Consider the following 17719-nt stretch of genomic DNA (forward strand, 5'->3'; position numbering starts at 1 on the left):
TGTATAAAAGCTGTAAGCCATGTTAAAGCAGGTATGAGTAGCGCTGAGTGATTGCTAGTTAGAAGGGGAAAAGTAAAACAAAATGAAAATATACAAGTTTAACTCTAGTAACAAAAAGCCAAAATAGATGCCAGTTTGGGAATAAATTAAGAATTTTTTAATGGTGGGGTTTAGACAAGTTTGGCTTGACAATTCCAAGAGTTGAGTCTGGAAAAAAGGTGAAGTAAGAGTTAAAAAATTGATAGAAACTAATGGTTTGTTGTCATGAGAATGTTATTTATACAAAAATATAGTGATTTATTTACAAGAATAGCATGACACTCCTTAAGAAGAGAGTAGAAAAGAAAAGTGAATGTTCAAAACTGAACCATTAAAATTCTTAAGAGATAAATTAGAATGTGTTAGGAATCCTCCAAAGAATTTAGAAAATAATTAAATTGTGTATTCCTCATTCATTTATTTGGCCAAATACTTTATTGAGCAACTAATTTTACCAGGCTCTGTGCTATTGCAAGAAAATGTAGCATTAGAGGAGTAAAGGACTCCCAATTGTGTTCTAATTTACTCAGCCCCATCAAAATGTTATTTGTCATTAAATAAGGAATTTTCTTTGTGGACTAGGAAGAAATTTATTTTTTAATAACACTGATAATTGTTTCTTACAGAACTTATCTATAAAGAAGTAATGAATTCAGAAGAAAAGACTAAAAATGGTGTCGTAAAAGGACAACCTTCTCCTTCAGGTACTCACTCTCAGTGAATAACCAATAAACCAATACTTGTGTATTTCTCTTGGCCTTGAGCAGGAATTGCGACCAACAATATTGCTTATAGCACTTATGAACAAGTATCACGTGACTGTTTTCCTCTAACAAATTTAGTTTTACTCCCCCACCTTTTGTTAGCTGGAAGAGGCAAAATGAAAACATACAAGTTTAACTTCAGTAATGATAAGCCAAAAATGAATGCCAGCTTGGGAATAAATGTAATAATTTTTTAACGTTGGTTTTTAGGAAAGTTTGGTTTTATAGATTCAAGAGTTGAATCTAGAAAAAAGATGAAGAGTTGACACATTTATGAGAAATAATAGTTTTAAGTTCAGCGTGGCATTCTGACTATTCAGATTATGAAGACCCAGCACAGGAGTTCTTTTAGAACTTATTTTAAGATAACGAGTCTTGAAGAAATGTTAACATGGGCTGCTTCAAAGGTAACTGCTACTCATCCAAATGCAGAGCTGTGAAGCCCTGTCTACCAAGACAATAGAGAGGTTAAGAAACCCTGAAGCCCAAACCTCTTTCCTCATTCACTCCAGTGTTTGAACTCTTCACAGCGTTGGTGTGACAGTAGTTGAAGCATCAACCAAGATGGGCACCAATTAATGTCAGCATGGAAAACCTTTCAGTTGGTGATATACAGATTTGTGCATATACATATTTTGCTATGTAATGTGCTTTAGGATTACTCAAGATAATTTACTTACACTTATTAATGCTAATATATTTTTTCTAAGATCTATGTTCTGAATATAAAGAGAATATAAAAAGAGTTCTAGAAAATGTAATGGCTGCCTTGGCCAGTGTGGTTCAGTGGTTGCATGTTATCCTGTGCATCAGGAATTCACTGGTTCGATTCCTAGTTGGGGCACCTGCCCAGGTTGCAGCACATCCCCTAATGGAGACATGCAGGAGGCAGCCGATCTATATTTCTCTATCTATCCCTTTTCCTTCCTCTCCCTCTAAAAAATCAATCCTATCTAATAAAAGAGTAATTTGCAAATTAACCATCACTCCAGTACACCCACAAGCCATGCCCACAAGCCACGTCCACTAGCCAATCAGGAGCGAACATGCAAATAAACCCAACCAAGATGGCTACATCCACAGAGAGCAGGAGGGAGGCTTAGGTTTCCCCGGCAATGGAGGAAGCCAAGCTTTCCGCACACCCTGGCCAGGTGAGGCCTCTGCTTAAGGCTACAAAGTTTCAATTATAGAAGGTAAATAAATTCCAACAGAAATGGCTGCAGCCACAGAGCGAGCAGAAGGCTTGGCTCTGCTCCAGGCTACAAAGTTTCAATTGTAGAAGATAAATAAACCTCAGATATCAGGGCTTCCACTTGGGTCGCTGGGGGGCGTGGCTGGCCTGCAAACCACCACAGGCCTCTTGCCCAGGCCGCCCCAAGCCCCAAGGGAACCCCCACCCTGATCCGGGACACCCTTCAGGGCAAACCAGCTGGCCCCCACCCATGCACCAGGCCTCTATCCTATCTAATAAAAGAATAATATGCAGATTGACCATCACTCCAACACACAAGATGGCTGCCCCCATGTGGTCAAAGATGGCTGCCCCCATGTGGACACAATATGGCCACCACAATATGGCCAGCAGGGGAGGGCATTTAGGAGGGACTAGGCCTGCAAGGGAGGGCAGTTGGAGGCAATCAGGCCAGCAGGGGAGGGCACTTGGGAGGGACCAGGCCTGCAAGGGAGGGCAGTTGGAGGCGATTAAGCCTACAGAGGAGGGCAGTCAGGGGTGACCAAGCCAGAAGAGGAGGGAAGTTGGGGGGGACCAGGCCTACAGGGATGGGCAGTTGGGGGGCACCAGGCCTGCAGGGGAGAGCAGTTTGGGGGGACCAGGCCTGCAGGGGAAGGGAAGTTAGGAGTGACCAGGCCTGCAGAGGAGGGCAGTTAGGGGCAAACAGGCTGGCAGGGGAGCAGTTAGGCATCAATCAGGCTGGCAGGGGAGTGGTTAGGGGGTGATCAGGCTGGCAGGAAGAAGCGGTTAGGGTCAATCAGGAAGGCAGGCAGGCGAGCAGTTGGGAGCCAGCAGTTCTGGATTATAAGGATGTTCAACTGCCCGTTTAGGCCCGATCCCACTGGGCCTAAATGGGCAGTTGGACATCCCTCGAGGGTTCCCAGATTGGAGAGGGTGCAGGCTGGGCTGAGATACCCCTCCCCCGCCCATGCACGAATTTTGTGTACTGGTCCTCTAGTAAAAACATAAAAAAAGAAAATATATGGATTATACTCAGCTCATGCTTGGAAGAATGTAGGCTGCAAATGATTAGTTTAAAAAATAGATTTAGTTTTCTACCTTTGATAAGCAATTTCCCCCAGGATTTTCCAGTTGTTTTAGGAAGAAAAAAAGATGTAATATGAATTAATAAATTTTCATACTTGTTCTTCTCTGAACAAGTTTGTACCTACAACCAGTAGGCTGCCTAAATAGATGCATTTCAGTTATGATGTGTTTTTCTCACCTCTAGACTGGAAGAAATGTCAAATTCTATTCCAAATCTTTCCTTTCCTCAAAGAGGGTTAAGGAAATCATTGGGGTTGTGTGCTCCTATTCATTGTTCTAGCATTAAGATTGCTACAAGCCTGGAGAAATTGCTTTTAATTTACCTGCATGTTCTGTCTACTGCTAATTAAGGAACCCCAATACTGAATCCAATACCCTCAAGATGCCTCTTGCTACAGCAAAAAGACTCCTTGTCTTAAGAATTCCCATATGGGCAGAAAATATTTTGCTGACATCATGAAGAAGCCAAAATACCAGGGTCCAATGAAGGGTGACTAGCATCTCAGGCTGGAACTGGACACATTTTAACAGAGTCACTTCTATTCATCTTTGGTTAAAGTCATCATTAGTTCATCTTATTTCTTTCTTTCTTTTTTAAAAATAAATCTTTATTGTTCAGATTATTACAGGTGTTCCTCTTTATTTTCCCCATAGCTCCCCTCCACCTGATTCCCCACCCCACCCCATGCCCTTACCCCCCAAAACTGTCTTCATCCATAGGTGTAAGATTTTTGTCCAATCTCTTCCCGCACCCCTCATACCCCCTTCCCCCTGAGAATTGTCAGTCCACTCCCTTTCTATGTCTCTGATTCTATTATATTCATCAGTCCATTCAGTTCGTCAGATTTTTTATTCACTTGGTTTTTAGATTCACTTGTTAGTAGGTATGTATTTGTTGTCATTTTGTTGTTCATAATTTTTATCTTTACCTTTTTCTTCTTCTTCCTCTTCTTAAAGAATACCCTTCAGCATTTCATATAATCCTGGTTTGGTGGTGATGAACTCCTTTAGCTTTTTCTTGTCTGTAAAGCTCTTTATCTGACCTTCAATTCTGAATGATAGCTTTGCTGGGTAGAGTAATCTTGGTTGTAGGTTCTTGCTGTTCATCACTTTGAATATTTCTTGCCACTCCCTTCTGGCCTGCATAGTTTCTTTTGAGAAATCAGCTGACAGTCATATGGGTACTCCCTTGTAGGTAACTAACTGTTTTTCTCTTGCTGCTTTCAAGATTCTCTCTTTGTCTTTTGTCCTTGGCATTTTAATTATGATGTGTTTTGGTGTGGTCCTCTTTGGATTCCTCTTGTTTGGGGTTCTCTGTGCTTCCTGGACTTGTAAGTCTATTTCTTTCACCAGGTAGAGAAAGTTTTCTGTCATTATTTCTTCTAATAGGTTTTCAATATTTTGCTCTCTCTTTTCTTCTGGTACCCCAATAATACGGATGTTGGTACGCTTAAAGTTGTCCCATAGGCTCCTTACACTATCTTCATATTTTTGGATTCTTTTTTCTTTTTGTTTTTCTGGTTGGGTGTTTTTTGTTTCCTCATATTTCAGATCTTTAGTTTGATTCTTGGGGTCCTTTGATCTATAGTTGAATTTCTGTATATTCTTTATTTCAGACAGTGTATGCTTAATTTCTGACTGGTCCTTTTCCATTTTTTTGGCATTCTCATTAAGGTCCTTGAAGGTCTCACTAAGCTCCTTGGAGGTCTCATTAAGTTTCTCGGCAGTTTTTAGAAGATTCTTGAGTAACCTTATAAATGTGGTTTTGAACTCTATGTCCATTAGTTTGCTTTCCTCCATTTCTTTCATTCGTGACATATTTCTTTGTCTCCGCATTTTGGCTGCTTCCCCTTGTTGATGGAGTGGCTTTGTGTGGTAGGTGACCTATAGAGGCCAGTGGCTCAGCCTCCCCAATCACCTGAGGTGGATGCTCTTGGTGTACCCCTTTGTGGGCTGAGTGCAAAGTCTTGGTGTAGTTAAGCCTTAATTGCTGTTGGTACACTGGGAGGAATTGACCTCCAGACCAACTGGCTGTGAGGACCCACTGTGTCTATAATGGAAGAACTGCTGTGCTGGAGACACACTTATGGGGCAAGACTTGCTTCAGTGGGGCTTTGGTGCTCACTGAGTCTGCCTCTTGAATGTATCACTTATGGATGTGAGGAGTTGAAATCTGGTGTTGTCTCACACTGACCACTAGGTACACTGGCTTCTGGATCTCCAATGGGGTGCAGGTCAGCTACTGTCTGAGGCCACCCAGCAGGAGCTACAGTGAGAACTACAGTTTTCTCCTCTTTGCTTGGGGTTTGGAGGTTTTGGAGCTGTCTGACCAGAGCTGCAGTTTGTTAGGTTAAGCTGCGATAGGGCAGGCCATTTATATGCAAAAGCCACTTGGGTGGGTTTGTAGATTGTGCAGGGTGGGGTCTCAGGGAGTCACTAGGCTAGTGTGTGGCAAACATTGATGGCTACCAGTCAGCAGTCTCTGTGTCTCCAAGTTTCCGCGTCCCTGCATCTCGCGCCCCAGCGCAGTAAACAATGATTCCTGTGTGCAGCTCTGCAAGCAAGCCACCCTCACTTTCCGACCCAATGGCAGACAGTCCAGCTTCTCCCCATAGGAGTTTGGGTCCCCAGTGTCTCCCCAGAAACTGGAGTTCAGAGTAATCGGGAGCTTATCTCCCTTCTGGTTGAAAGAAGCAGCACACCCAGACACCCACCGCCAGCCTGATTCGCACGCCTCTGTACCTCAGCTTTTCAGCACTTGTACATGTCTCAATGCTCTTTTCTCTTTCCTTCTAGTTGTAGAACTTCCACTCAGCCAGCTTTTCCATGGTTCTGGGTGATAGACATATTGTCTTTTTGTTGTAGTTTTGAAATTGTTGTGCGAGGCAGCAGTTTAGGTGTTTACCTATGCCGCCATCTTGGTTTCCTCCTCGGTCTTTAGCACTGGACGCTGCTTTGGGGGTTGCACTTGACTCAGCGCCTCTCTTGGTGCTTCCCACAGCACAAGTCAGGGGCCGAGAGGCATGGGGGTGCCTGGGCGGTAGGGACGGGTCCCTGAGAGCGGGGCACACGGAGGCTGCAGCACTGCGCTCCTGGGGTTCTCTCAGTTCATCTTCTTTCTTTTTCGAAAACTATCAGAATCATGCTACCCATGCCAGGACACCCCTTCTTCTGCTATTTTATCTTCCATTTCCCCCTCAGCCATAATCAGGTCTCCACAACAGCTAATCTTTGATGATGTAAAATTCACAATTTTCTCTTTAACAGTTTCACAACACTTCTACAAAAATACTCTTATTTCCATGATTCCTTTTATGTAGCTCAGGGAAGGCAAAAGGGAACTGAGGAGTGTAGAAGTGAGATTAATTAATCATTAAAGGGATGGGATGAGTGGTCTGCCATATGAAGAAAGCTTTAAATATTTGACAAAGGAACAAAGTTTGTATATAATCAAAGCATAATTTTTTAATCATTAAAACCATAGTTCTTATACAAAAGGAAGTGAGGACATGTAGTAGTTTCTTTTAACTAATTAACGAAGAAAATGGCAGAATGACAATGGCAGGTTGATGAAGAGAAAAAAAATTAGGATTTATGTAATCTGTGTGTGGCGGCGGGAGGGTAAGCTATAGATTTGAGCAAGAATTCCACTGATCAGTGCTCTCCAATGGCTTTGCATCACTTATGATTTAAGCTTAGTAACCTCTTGCTAAGAGCCATATTGATGGCTCTCTATAATATACCCAGGCTTTTTCACATGGCACCCCTTCTAGGGTCTTATATTTTTACTAGAGGCCTAATGGATGAAAATTCGTGCAAGAATAGGCCTTCCTTCCCCCGGCTGCCAGCACTGGCTTCCCTCCAGCCCCGGCTTCATCAGAAAGGACGTCCGGAATGACGTCTGGTCTAATTAGCATTGTACCCTTTTATTATTACAGATATGGTAAAGTTCACCACCCTTTAGGAATTCTGTTTACTCTAAAGTGTTTGCTTATTAAATACCACATTGTCCTCAAATATCTTTCATATTTGTCCCAAAAGACTTTTTGTAACATCCCAAATGAATAGGATCTTTCTGTCTTATGGGTATTACTAGTTCCTGTATTTTAGATGTTGTCTTATTACACCTTTAGTGATTATAAATTCATTGAGAAGAAAGCCTGTATGTATTCATCTTGTGTACCATGCAATGCCTAATTGCTGTGCCTTGTGCATAATATTAACTTGATAAACATTTATTAATTTAAAAATTGCTACTCAGGCCCTCCCTCAGCATATTTCTTGGTGCTCTTCCAAAGACAGAATTCAAGACAGCATCATAACTTTAACACAGTTTGCAATTCAGTATGTTCTGATGCTAGTAAATATTTATTCACTCTGTTAATCACCATGAAGATAAATGAGCCAAGCATCAAGTATATGAAGTGTTGCTACTGACATTTGCTTTTGTTTCAGATAAAGCTTTGCTGCTTTCAGGTAGTTATTTGATTTACTCATTTTTGGTAAATCAAATGTATATTTCTGATTTTTTTTACAGGTCTGTTTATAATGTGTTAATGATTAATTGCAAACTATGTCACTTATGCTCTACCTACATGTGAGAAGGCTAAACCACTTTTTAACCACTTCAAGTACTTATAACAATTACAAATTATCTACCTTATTCACATGCCCTAAATTATAATTATATAATTATTAAATGAATTTTTTATTTTGCTGACTTAACCAATTTATAGGAAAAATTATTATGAATTTAATCTTTCACTTCATGATTTTAATGTAAAATATTCATTGCTTAATTGAGAAATCATGTATATATAACATCTGTTATGAGATATTTGCATATGATGTATTTGTATGCATAATGCAGAGACATAGGACAGCCATGCACCAGAGCCTACCCTTCTAACTCCTGAGAGCCAATTGTGCTAATCTCTCCCAACTATGAGTTTATTGACCTCATATTGGTAGCTTGAAACCCACCATGCAGGATTTAAGACATGGAAATTGCCTAATTCTACAAGTCAGATTTTTTTGGCCCTGGAGAGCCAATTATTACATTTTTATTGGCACACCCCTGTGTTTTTGTATGTGTGCAGGCACAATATGTACATATGCAGAAAGCCATGCTGGAAAGAAAAAGCAACTATGCGAAAAGTCAGCTTTCTTGCATTATTCATTATTTATCTGCATATCATAATTTATTTTGTAAATAGCTAAGATGAAGTAATATTACAACATAGACTCCCTTAATACTTAGTCTTGGCAACACTGGGAACTCAGCAGCAAGTGAATAAGTTAATGCAGTTTCTCAGGGACAGAATGTTTCTGAAATCCAAAACCATGTTTTAATGATGCGTTTAAAATATAAATAGGAAGTGAAATGTGCATTTGCAGAAAATACATAGGTTTGAAATTTATTTATGGAATTGTTGTATATCAATAAGAAACACATCTAAATTTCAGATACATTTCTAAATAAATAATTGTAGTCTCTTCTGCTATCTGATTCCACTTGCATAGTGATTTATTTTCAAGAATAGCATGGCTGCTTGCTTTCTGAATTGATTTGTAAAGACTGCTGAGGGAATTTCAGCTCATGAATAGAAATTAATTTTCTTCTGAAAGCATTTGTCATAGAATGTTAGAGCTAGAACAAATATAAGAGGTCATCTAATCTAAAAACTCTGCTCACCACCTCCATTCCACCTGAGAAATAAACCATGCAGAATTAACAATGACTCACCTAGATACCGATGCTGAGTAGGATGGATAGAGCTTTAGCAGAATCTCTAATTGAAGATAAAGCTCCACAGATCATTATAATCTACTAGATGCCCAGTGCACGAAATTCATGCACAGGATGGAGTGGGGGAGGTCCCTCAGCCTGGTCTGCACCTTCTCGCAATCCAGGACCCCTAGGGGGATGTCTGACTGCTAGTTTAGTCCTGATCCATGAGGGATTGGGCCTAAATCGGCAGTTGGACATCCCTCTTGCAATCTGGGACTGCTGGCTCCTAACCGCTTGCCTGCCTGCCTGCCTAATCACCCCTAACCCCTCTGCCTGCCTGCCTGATCCCCCTTAACCACTTGCCTGCCTGCCTGACTGTCCCTAACCACTTGCCTGCCTGCCTGATAGCCCCTAACCACTCTGCCTGCCTGCCTGATTGCTCCTAACTGTTCACCTGCCTGCCTGATCACCCCTAACCACTCGCTGGCCTGCCTGATTGCCCCTAACTGCCTCTGCCTCAGCCCCTGCTGCTGCGGCTTCATCAAGAAGGTCATCTGGAAGGATGTCTGGAAGGTCATCCAGCTGTCTGGTCTAATTAGCATATTATGCTTTTATTATTATAGAAAACCTCTCCCCCAACTATATTCCACACACTGTGGAAGTGTGTTCTTCCCAATTAGAGTCACTGTTCTCGTCCAATAATATTAATTGTTTTTCTTAAAAATCTCAGCCCCAAACAAGTTGAGGCTCAATGTCATACAGAAAGAGAAAGAAATATATTTCAGTGACTTTTTTTTTTTCATTTTAGTATTTCTTGTAATTCTTCAGGTCTATTTTTTGTGTGTGGATAGGTCAGGAAAACAATTTCCTTTAAAAATGCAGAACAACATTTTTCACTGAAATAATAGATACTTTTTGGCTTGATAACTTCGAGTTGAGAAATTTTCAATGATGTAAGTTACTTCTTTCCATGAAATGAAAACTTTCTCTTACAGGTACAGTTGAAAGTAGCTGGTAGGTGGTATTCCTTATTTGCAACCTGCTAGTATTTTCAGTACTTTAAATGCCATTTTTATTTGCAAACATTTATAATTCTTTATTGATACCAAAACATTTCTTTAAATGCACATGTCTACTGGTTTCCCTGAAAACAGTATAAAAGGAATATTTATCACATTGTTAGGATATCCAGGACAAGTGGCACTATAATCAAATTCAGTTCAGTTTTGTTTAGGAGATTTTCACAAACTCTTTGGCAGTAAATTAACAACTTGAAGCCAAGGTCCATGTCTTGACTCTTCTATATGTGTTTGGTTTCATGGTCTACAAAGTTTATTTATTGCCTACATGAAAACAGTCTTAGACTTATCATCCAGTAAAGCCATTATTGGCTACAATCAAGCAGGCATTTATTATAGTGCAATACAGGAAGTCACACAGAAGATCTTTCATAGAACAGTGAGGGACTGGTTAATCTTTAACAACTATCTCTTTAAAAAGATCAGAACTGATTATAGTATTTACCAATTTCTGGGATGTAAGTGTTCTCACTGTGACCAATTTCAGGCTACCAATGTGACATCAATGAAGGCAGAACGGAAAGAGATGCTAATAACTGGCTTTCAAAAGCCAGTAAAAGCCAGCCCAGCATGCTACTTTAGTTTTTGCTACCTCCATTCAATATTATTTATAAACTAATGGCCTGGTGCACGAAATTTGTGCACACTAAAAGGGAATTAATTAGAGAAAATATTTTAATATTGCTATTTGCCCTTTCTCTATAATTGCACACAGGCAGCATTATGTCCCAGGCCGGGGACACACGCAGGCAGCATCACGTCAGCCCTGGGCGGGGATGCACGCATGCGGGGTCACATTCCAAGCTGGGGACACAGGCAGGCAGCTTCACCTCAGCACTGGGCAGGGACACATGCAGACAGCGTCACGTCCCAGGTCAGGGACACAGGCAGGCAGTGTCATGTCCCTGGCCAGGGACGCAGGCAGGCAGCATGACGTTAGCACTAGGCAGGCCTGCACACACCTCAGCTGGGAGCAGAAGTCCCTGCCCCTGTCCCCGCCCACCAGGTCCTGCCTACACATGCCTCCAACGGGAGCAGCCTCCACCTCTGAGGCAGCATGACATTAGTGCTGGACAGGCCTGTGCATGCCTCCGCTGGGGGTGGAAGTTCCTGCCTCCGTCCCCACCCACCAGCTCCTGTGCCCGCGTAGCCTGTTGACCAGTCGTGACTGGGACACCATTAGAACCAATTAGCATATTACCTCTTTATTGTATAGATGTAAATTTGTGTTTTTTCTAGGAAAATTTCCTCAATGTTCTTTGTATAATTTCTCTAGCTGCTAATGTTGTGGTTTTGTGTTTATTTATAATTTGATTAAACATCAAATTGTTTTCTTATAAAGGAGCCTTATCTCAGTTAAGTCATATCTCATCCTTGTTTGAATCAGTCCTCAGCTTTCACTGTGACAATTAGAACAGATCCACACAATCAACTGTTTTGGGCTAAGGAGAAACGCCTATCTCAAGAGAAGACCAGGACTATTACGTAGAGATACTTTAAAATACTGTTTGGTTTGCATTATTACAAAACTTTATTTTAAAACTTTTAAATTGTTTATTTTGTCATAATTTAAATAAAGCACACTAGCAAAAATCTTCCTGGTTACATGAATGTTTTGATTAATTATACTATTCATGAGATGCATATTTTATCATTTGCTCTATTTAGTTTGCAATTCATTGACACTGAAACTTTCTATTCATTAAATTAGCTGTACTCCTACATACTAGCAATGAACAGAAAACAGTTCCATTTACAAGCATGGAAAATAATAAAATGCTTAAGAATAAATATAACAAAAGAAGTACACATTTTTTACTCTGAAAAATACAAAACATTGTTGAAAGAACTTAAAGATCTAAATAATGATACGTCATTGTTCACTGATTAGAATATTTAATATTGTTAAAATGACAATACTGGCCAAATTGATCTGTAGATTAAACACAATCCCTATAAAGATTATAACTGCCTCTTTTTTTTTCAGAAATTGACAGAAATTTTTTTTCTATTTTTAAAATTTACATGCATGAGACACAGAAAAGCCAAAATGATCTCATAAAAGAACACAGTTGTATCATTCAGACCTCCTGGTTTCAAAACTGCAGTATTCAAGACAGTGGTGTTTGCATGAGAATCCTATGTAGATGAATGAAATAGAATTGGAAGTCCAGAAATAAACCCTTGCATTTATGGTTAATTGATTTTTAGCAAGGATATCAAGGCAATTTCGTAGACAAGAAATAGTCTTTTTTTTTTTTTTTTTATAACCCTCACCTGAGGATATTTTTTACGTTAATTGTTTAGAGAGAGTGGAAGGAAGGGGGAGAAAGAGAGAAAGAGAGCGGGGGGGGGGGGGGGGGGGAGAGACAGAGAAACATCATTGTGAGAGACATTAATTGGTTGCCTCCTGCACGTGCCCCAACCCAGGGGATCAAACCTGCAACCCAGATCCATGCCCTTGACCAGGAATCGAACCTGGGACTCTGCAGTGCTTGGGCCAACACTCTAACCATTGAGATATACTACTAGGGCAAGAAATAGTCGGTGCCAGACTACTAGCTAGCCACATACAAAGGAATGAAGGTAGGCACCTACTTCATATCATATACAAAAATGAACTCGAAATGGATCATAGATTTAAGTAAATGTAAGAGCTAAAATATGGGAGATAGGAGTAAGAAAATATAGGAGCAAATCAGAAAATGTTTTTTGTTTGCTTGTTTTTGGTGTGTGTGTTTTAGATATGGCTAAAAGCACACCTAACAAAAGGGAAAAAAATAGATAAATCCAACTTCATCAAAATTAAAAATATCTGTGCTTCAAAAGACACCATCAAGAAAGTGAAAAATATTATATAATAAGGGACTCATATTGAGAATATATAACCAATTTTTACACTCAATAATACAAAGAAAAAAATTAAAAATGGCCAAAGGATCTGAATAGACATTTCTCCAAAAAAGATATACAAATGGGTAACAAGCACATGAAAATATACTCAACATCATTAGCTGTTAGGCAAATGCAATTCAAAGCACAATGAGATACCATTCACATACTCTTGGATGGCTATAATAAAAACAACAGGTAAGAAGTGTTGGAAGGCGAGAGGGAAATTGGAGCCCTCACACACTTCTGGTGGGAATGTAAACTGGTACAGCCACTCGTATGAAACATAGAGTTGCCCTATGACCCAACAATTCCATGCTTAGAATAAAACTTTTACATGACTGTTTATAGTCACATTATTCACAATGGCCAAAAAGTAGAAACAACCTAAATGTCCATCAGCTAATAAATAGATCTGATGCATCCATACAGTAGAATATTATTTAGTCATAAAAAGACTAAAGTATTGATACATGCTACAGCATCAATGAAGCTTGAAAACATTATGCTTTGTGAAAGAAGCCAGTCATGAAAGATCACAGACTGTACAATTCCATTTATATGATACTAGAGGCCCAGTGCACTAAGTCGTGCACGAGTGGGGTCCTTCAGCCTGGCCTGTGTCCTCTCACAATCTGAAGCAGCAGGCAGCCAGAGAGGAGCCTGGGCCAGGTGCAGCACCACTGCCGCTCTCGCTCATCCCGGCCCCACTGCTCCTGCCACTGCCGCTTGGTAGTGTGCTGCCGCAGAGGCAGGAGAGGCTCGCACCACCGCTGCACTCGCCAGCCGTGAGCCTGGCATCTGGTGCCCCTCAGTCAGCTGAGCAGCACTCCTGCTGTGGGAGTGCACTGACCACCAGGGGGCAACTCCTGCACTGAGCGTCTGCCCTTGGTGGTCAGTGTGTGTCATAGCGACTGGTCAAATGGTCCTTCGGTCATTCGGTCGCTTAGGCTTTTATATATATAGAAATCTAGAATAGGCAATTTTATATAGACAGAAAGTAGATTCAACAGTGCCTTGGGGTGGGGAGTAAGTAAGAAACAAAGAACAGGGTTTTCTTTGGGGGTGATGCAAACACTACCGCATTGATTGTGGTGATGGTTGCACAACTATGTGAATATCCTAAAAACCACCAAGTTGAACAAATCTGTGAATTATATCTCAATAAAGCTATTGCAAAAAGGTATACGGGCAACATTTTGTATTTCAAATTAAATCTAAAGCATAGCAGCATGATTTGAAAGCCATTGTTGTGTAGGGATATATCACCCAGGAGATGAATGAACAGTAAGAACAAAGTAATCTCACTCTGTCAGCCCACAATTGATAGAGTCATTCTTAGAGTTCTGTGTCTAGCTTTAATCTCTATCCTTTAATAAGGATGTGGAAAATTTGGAGACAGTTCTGACAAGTACATTATAGTGATGCAAATTATTAGAGACCGAAGCTTATGAAAAAACATGAGGGTGGTAGTGTAATTTAATCCAGAATCAGGAGGAAAAACAGAGCCTGGCACTTGGGATATGTCAGGGAATCAAGGGTTGTCTGCTAGTATGAGAAATCTAGTAAATGTCACGAGAGGAAATGAACTAGCTCTGCACTATCTCTATAAAGGCTATAATTAAGTATAGTTGAAATAAATTGAAACCAGACAACTTTACGTTATACAATGTTCTGATAATGAGAGAGTAATTATTTATAAGAGTTTTAAAAATCTAGAGACATTCAGCATTAGGAAGTACTGATACTTCTAAGAGTTTAAAGAACACGAATAATATATTATATATGAAAATATACATTTTGTATATGAAAATATGTTACAAAAGAATATATATTAAATAATCACAATTAGCAAAAAAGACAAGAAAGAAATATACCAACTTGAATAGTTCCTATTGTTAACATGATGATCAGTGCACATTATCTTTTTCTGTAGTTTTTCACATTTCCCGTAATTTAATGTATATACTTAATCAACAAAGAAAAATTTAAAATACATAAAATCTATCTTAGTTTAGATGTATGGTCCTCTCCAGATACTTTCACATTTTAATCACATTTTCCACAGGCAGAAAATGTCTACCTCAGAAGCAATCACATGGTGTTGACTTCTCTACTTCATTCAACTATATTCTTTTCTGGTTTACTAGATTTAAGTAATAATACTACTATAACTTGCTTTGGATTTATTACTTTTTACCAAATATATCTAGCACACTATTAGATATATACCTTATTTGCTCAAATGAGGTACAATTTTGAAGACAGTTATTCACCTCTTATTTTATTAGATGGTTATACTGCAAGTATTTTAAATAGCAAACTTTCATAAAGTATACCTTAGGCCACTCATATTGCTTTGGTATAAAGATTATAAGGCCTGAGGAGGGGTGCAAGTGGGATGGAGGGATTCAATGAGGGGAAAAGAGGACATCTGTAATACTTTCAAAAATAAAGAGAAAATTTAAAAATTAAAGAATAATAAAATGCAAGAAAAGAATATATAACGAGAAAAAGTGAATTGACTCTCTCCAGGATTCTGTGGTTTAATTATACCATATAACGCCTCTGGTTCATCTTTCCTTATAGTTCTCAGTTTTAACTCGTACGTATTTACTGAGCCATTACCATGAACAGTTTTCTTCTTGGAGCTGCAAAATCATTATATTCCCACATAGCTGGTAAATAAGAGAATTATTGCAGATTATTCTAAGTTAACAATTCAGAGTTCTTATCTGTAGATTCCCAGGCAAGCAAGCTTACTGGAAAGTAAATACACAATTAGAAGGTGCACTCTGTATTAGGGCCCGTTAACCCCCTTCATTTTAAAAATAATAACAAAAAAGAAGAGACATACAAACTAAAAAATTAGAAGTGGGCTCTGGCTTCTCCTATTTTCTCCCCTTTGGTCTATGGCAACTTTCATCAAAAGTCTTACTTGGTTTTTCTATATGGATTTTAAATTTGATGTCACATTAGTGACTATATAATAATATTTACATAATATCCCTTTCTTTCTCTAGAGCTGTTGTCTCTAAGAAACGTAGATATCTGGGCTTCACCTCAGCCCATATTTCTGGGATAGGACTCTTACATGTGTTTGTTTTTAAAAGCTTCCTGCAATAAAAGCATCCAGGTTCAAATGATTACATTAAAGGGTCTTGCTTGTCTGCCTTCTCCATAGACAGCTGTCTTCACCCCTTGACTACACAGTTTCTTCTGCATTTTTAAAAAATGCAAAGGCCTTGGCTCCATTCAAGGCCAGTTATATTACTATATTGGAGGTGCAGGGAGTGACTGGGGTTTTTGTTGTTGTTGTTTTTCTCTTTCCAGTGCATTACAGGTGATTTCTAAGGTAAAGTGAGATTTGCCAACTACTGCACTCGTCTGTGAGTGACTTGTGACCAGGGACTTTGTGCTGTTATGTCTTCATTTTCACGCTCCACCTGGTGCTCTGTATTAGTTTTGCTATGAAGGCTTGTCAAATGAATGATGAACTAGCTGTCCCCTATTGCATTTGCCCGGGCTGCATCCTGAGAGACACCGAGTCTAGTTCCAGATTTAGTCATGTTGGTCTTCATTTTCTTAGCACAGGTGCAGCAGTGAACAGCAGTGAGAGTCTCCCTCCATCCTCGTCCGTCAACGACATCTCCTCCATGTCCACCGACCAGACCCTGGCGTCCGACACTGACAGCAGCCTGGAAGCCTCGGCGGGACCCCTGGGTTGTTGCAGGTGACTAGCCGCCTGCCTGCGAAACCCAGCGTTCTTCAGCAGATGACGGGATGGAACACGCACACCCGCACACACAGACCCGCACACACACAAACGCAGACACGCAATGGCGAGAACACAGCAAGGGAGAGAATCCAAGCCTAAATTGAAACAAATCTTTTAGCCTGCTTCTTCTCCAGAGTGCTCTATTGCAGCTAAGCCCGATGCGTATTTAACTTCTAGTTGCTCTTGCTTTGATCTTCTTCCAATGATGCTTACTACTGAAAGCAAATCAAACACAATTAGGGAAGCCTTTTCCATAAAGTGTAATTTTAATGGCTGCAAAACCAGCGACCTGTAACTGCCCTTTCAAATGGCATGCCGAGGTGTGCAGTGGCCCCATCCAGCATGTGTGTGTCTCTATCTTGCATCTACCTGCTCCTTTTGGCCTAGTCAGATGGATGTAGATACAGATCCGCATGTGTCTGTATTCAGACAGCACTGCTTACTTAGAGATGCTACTGTCAGTGTCCTCAGGGCTCTGCCAAGACATCATGCACTGGGGTACCACATGGTCCATTTCACGTGATCTATTACTCTGACATGAAGCCCATCTGTAATATATTGCCAGTATATAAGCTGTTTAGTTTGTTAATTGATTAAGCTGTATGTCTTATAAGAAAACATGTAAAGGGGGGAAACGTGGGGGGAGTGAGCTCTCTCGGACCCTTGAAGATGTAGCTTCCAAATTTGAACTGATTAAATGGCACCTGTATACCAATTTGTAGAAAGAACATATGTGATGCTTATGTACATTGTGGGGACGGGAGCGGGTAACAGGCGCTAAATGGTTTGGCTTTTAAAGGAAGGTGGGAATGCAAGCTGAGAGTCTTTTCCCTGACAATGTGCGGGTAGATTGACTAGAGTTGTGTTGAGTATGGAGGAAGACCTACAGGGGATTACTGCTCCGTTACTAGGAGACACCGACATCCATGTTTTAGAGAATAGACCCCATTTGTCATTTACAAGTTACGTGTCACAACTGGACAGAGAGTAGCAGGTGGGGAGGCAGGGGTATTGTGCATGTGTCTGATCCTAAGAATTGCTCTCCGGGTGATGTCCTTCAGAACACGAGCCTACTTAGACCATCCTCACACTGTGGGTTGTGTTTTCCATGAGTCTGCTACTTCCCAGGCTTATACTCTGCCAAGGTTTTCCTTTGAG

General features: G+C 40.3%; 1 protein-coding gene across 2 annotated transcripts in view; it reads left to right on the top strand.

Moving 5' to 3' along the window:
• The window catches only part of MAPK10 (mitogen-activated protein kinase 10), a 154774-nt gene extending 137515 nt beyond the window's left edge, over positions 1-17259 (top strand). For both annotated transcript variants that reach the window (XM_054723317.1, XM_054723324.1), the window contains exons 11-12: positions 666-743; positions 16378-17259. In XM_054723317.1, the coding sequence (XP_054579292.1) occupies positions 666-743; positions 16378-16520 (221 nt within the window). In that variant the 3' untranslated portion in view covers positions 16521-17259. The remainder of the gene's footprint in view (positions 1-665; positions 744-16377) is intronic.
• The last annotated feature ends 460 nt before the right edge of the window (positions 17260-17719 follow it).

The sequence above is a fragment of the Eptesicus fuscus genome, chromosome 2 (genome assembly GCF_027574615.1).
Source record: "Eptesicus fuscus isolate TK198812 chromosome 2, DD_ASM_mEF_20220401, whole genome shotgun sequence".
NCBI lineage: Eukaryota > Metazoa > Chordata > Mammalia > Chiroptera > Vespertilionidae > Eptesicus > Eptesicus fuscus.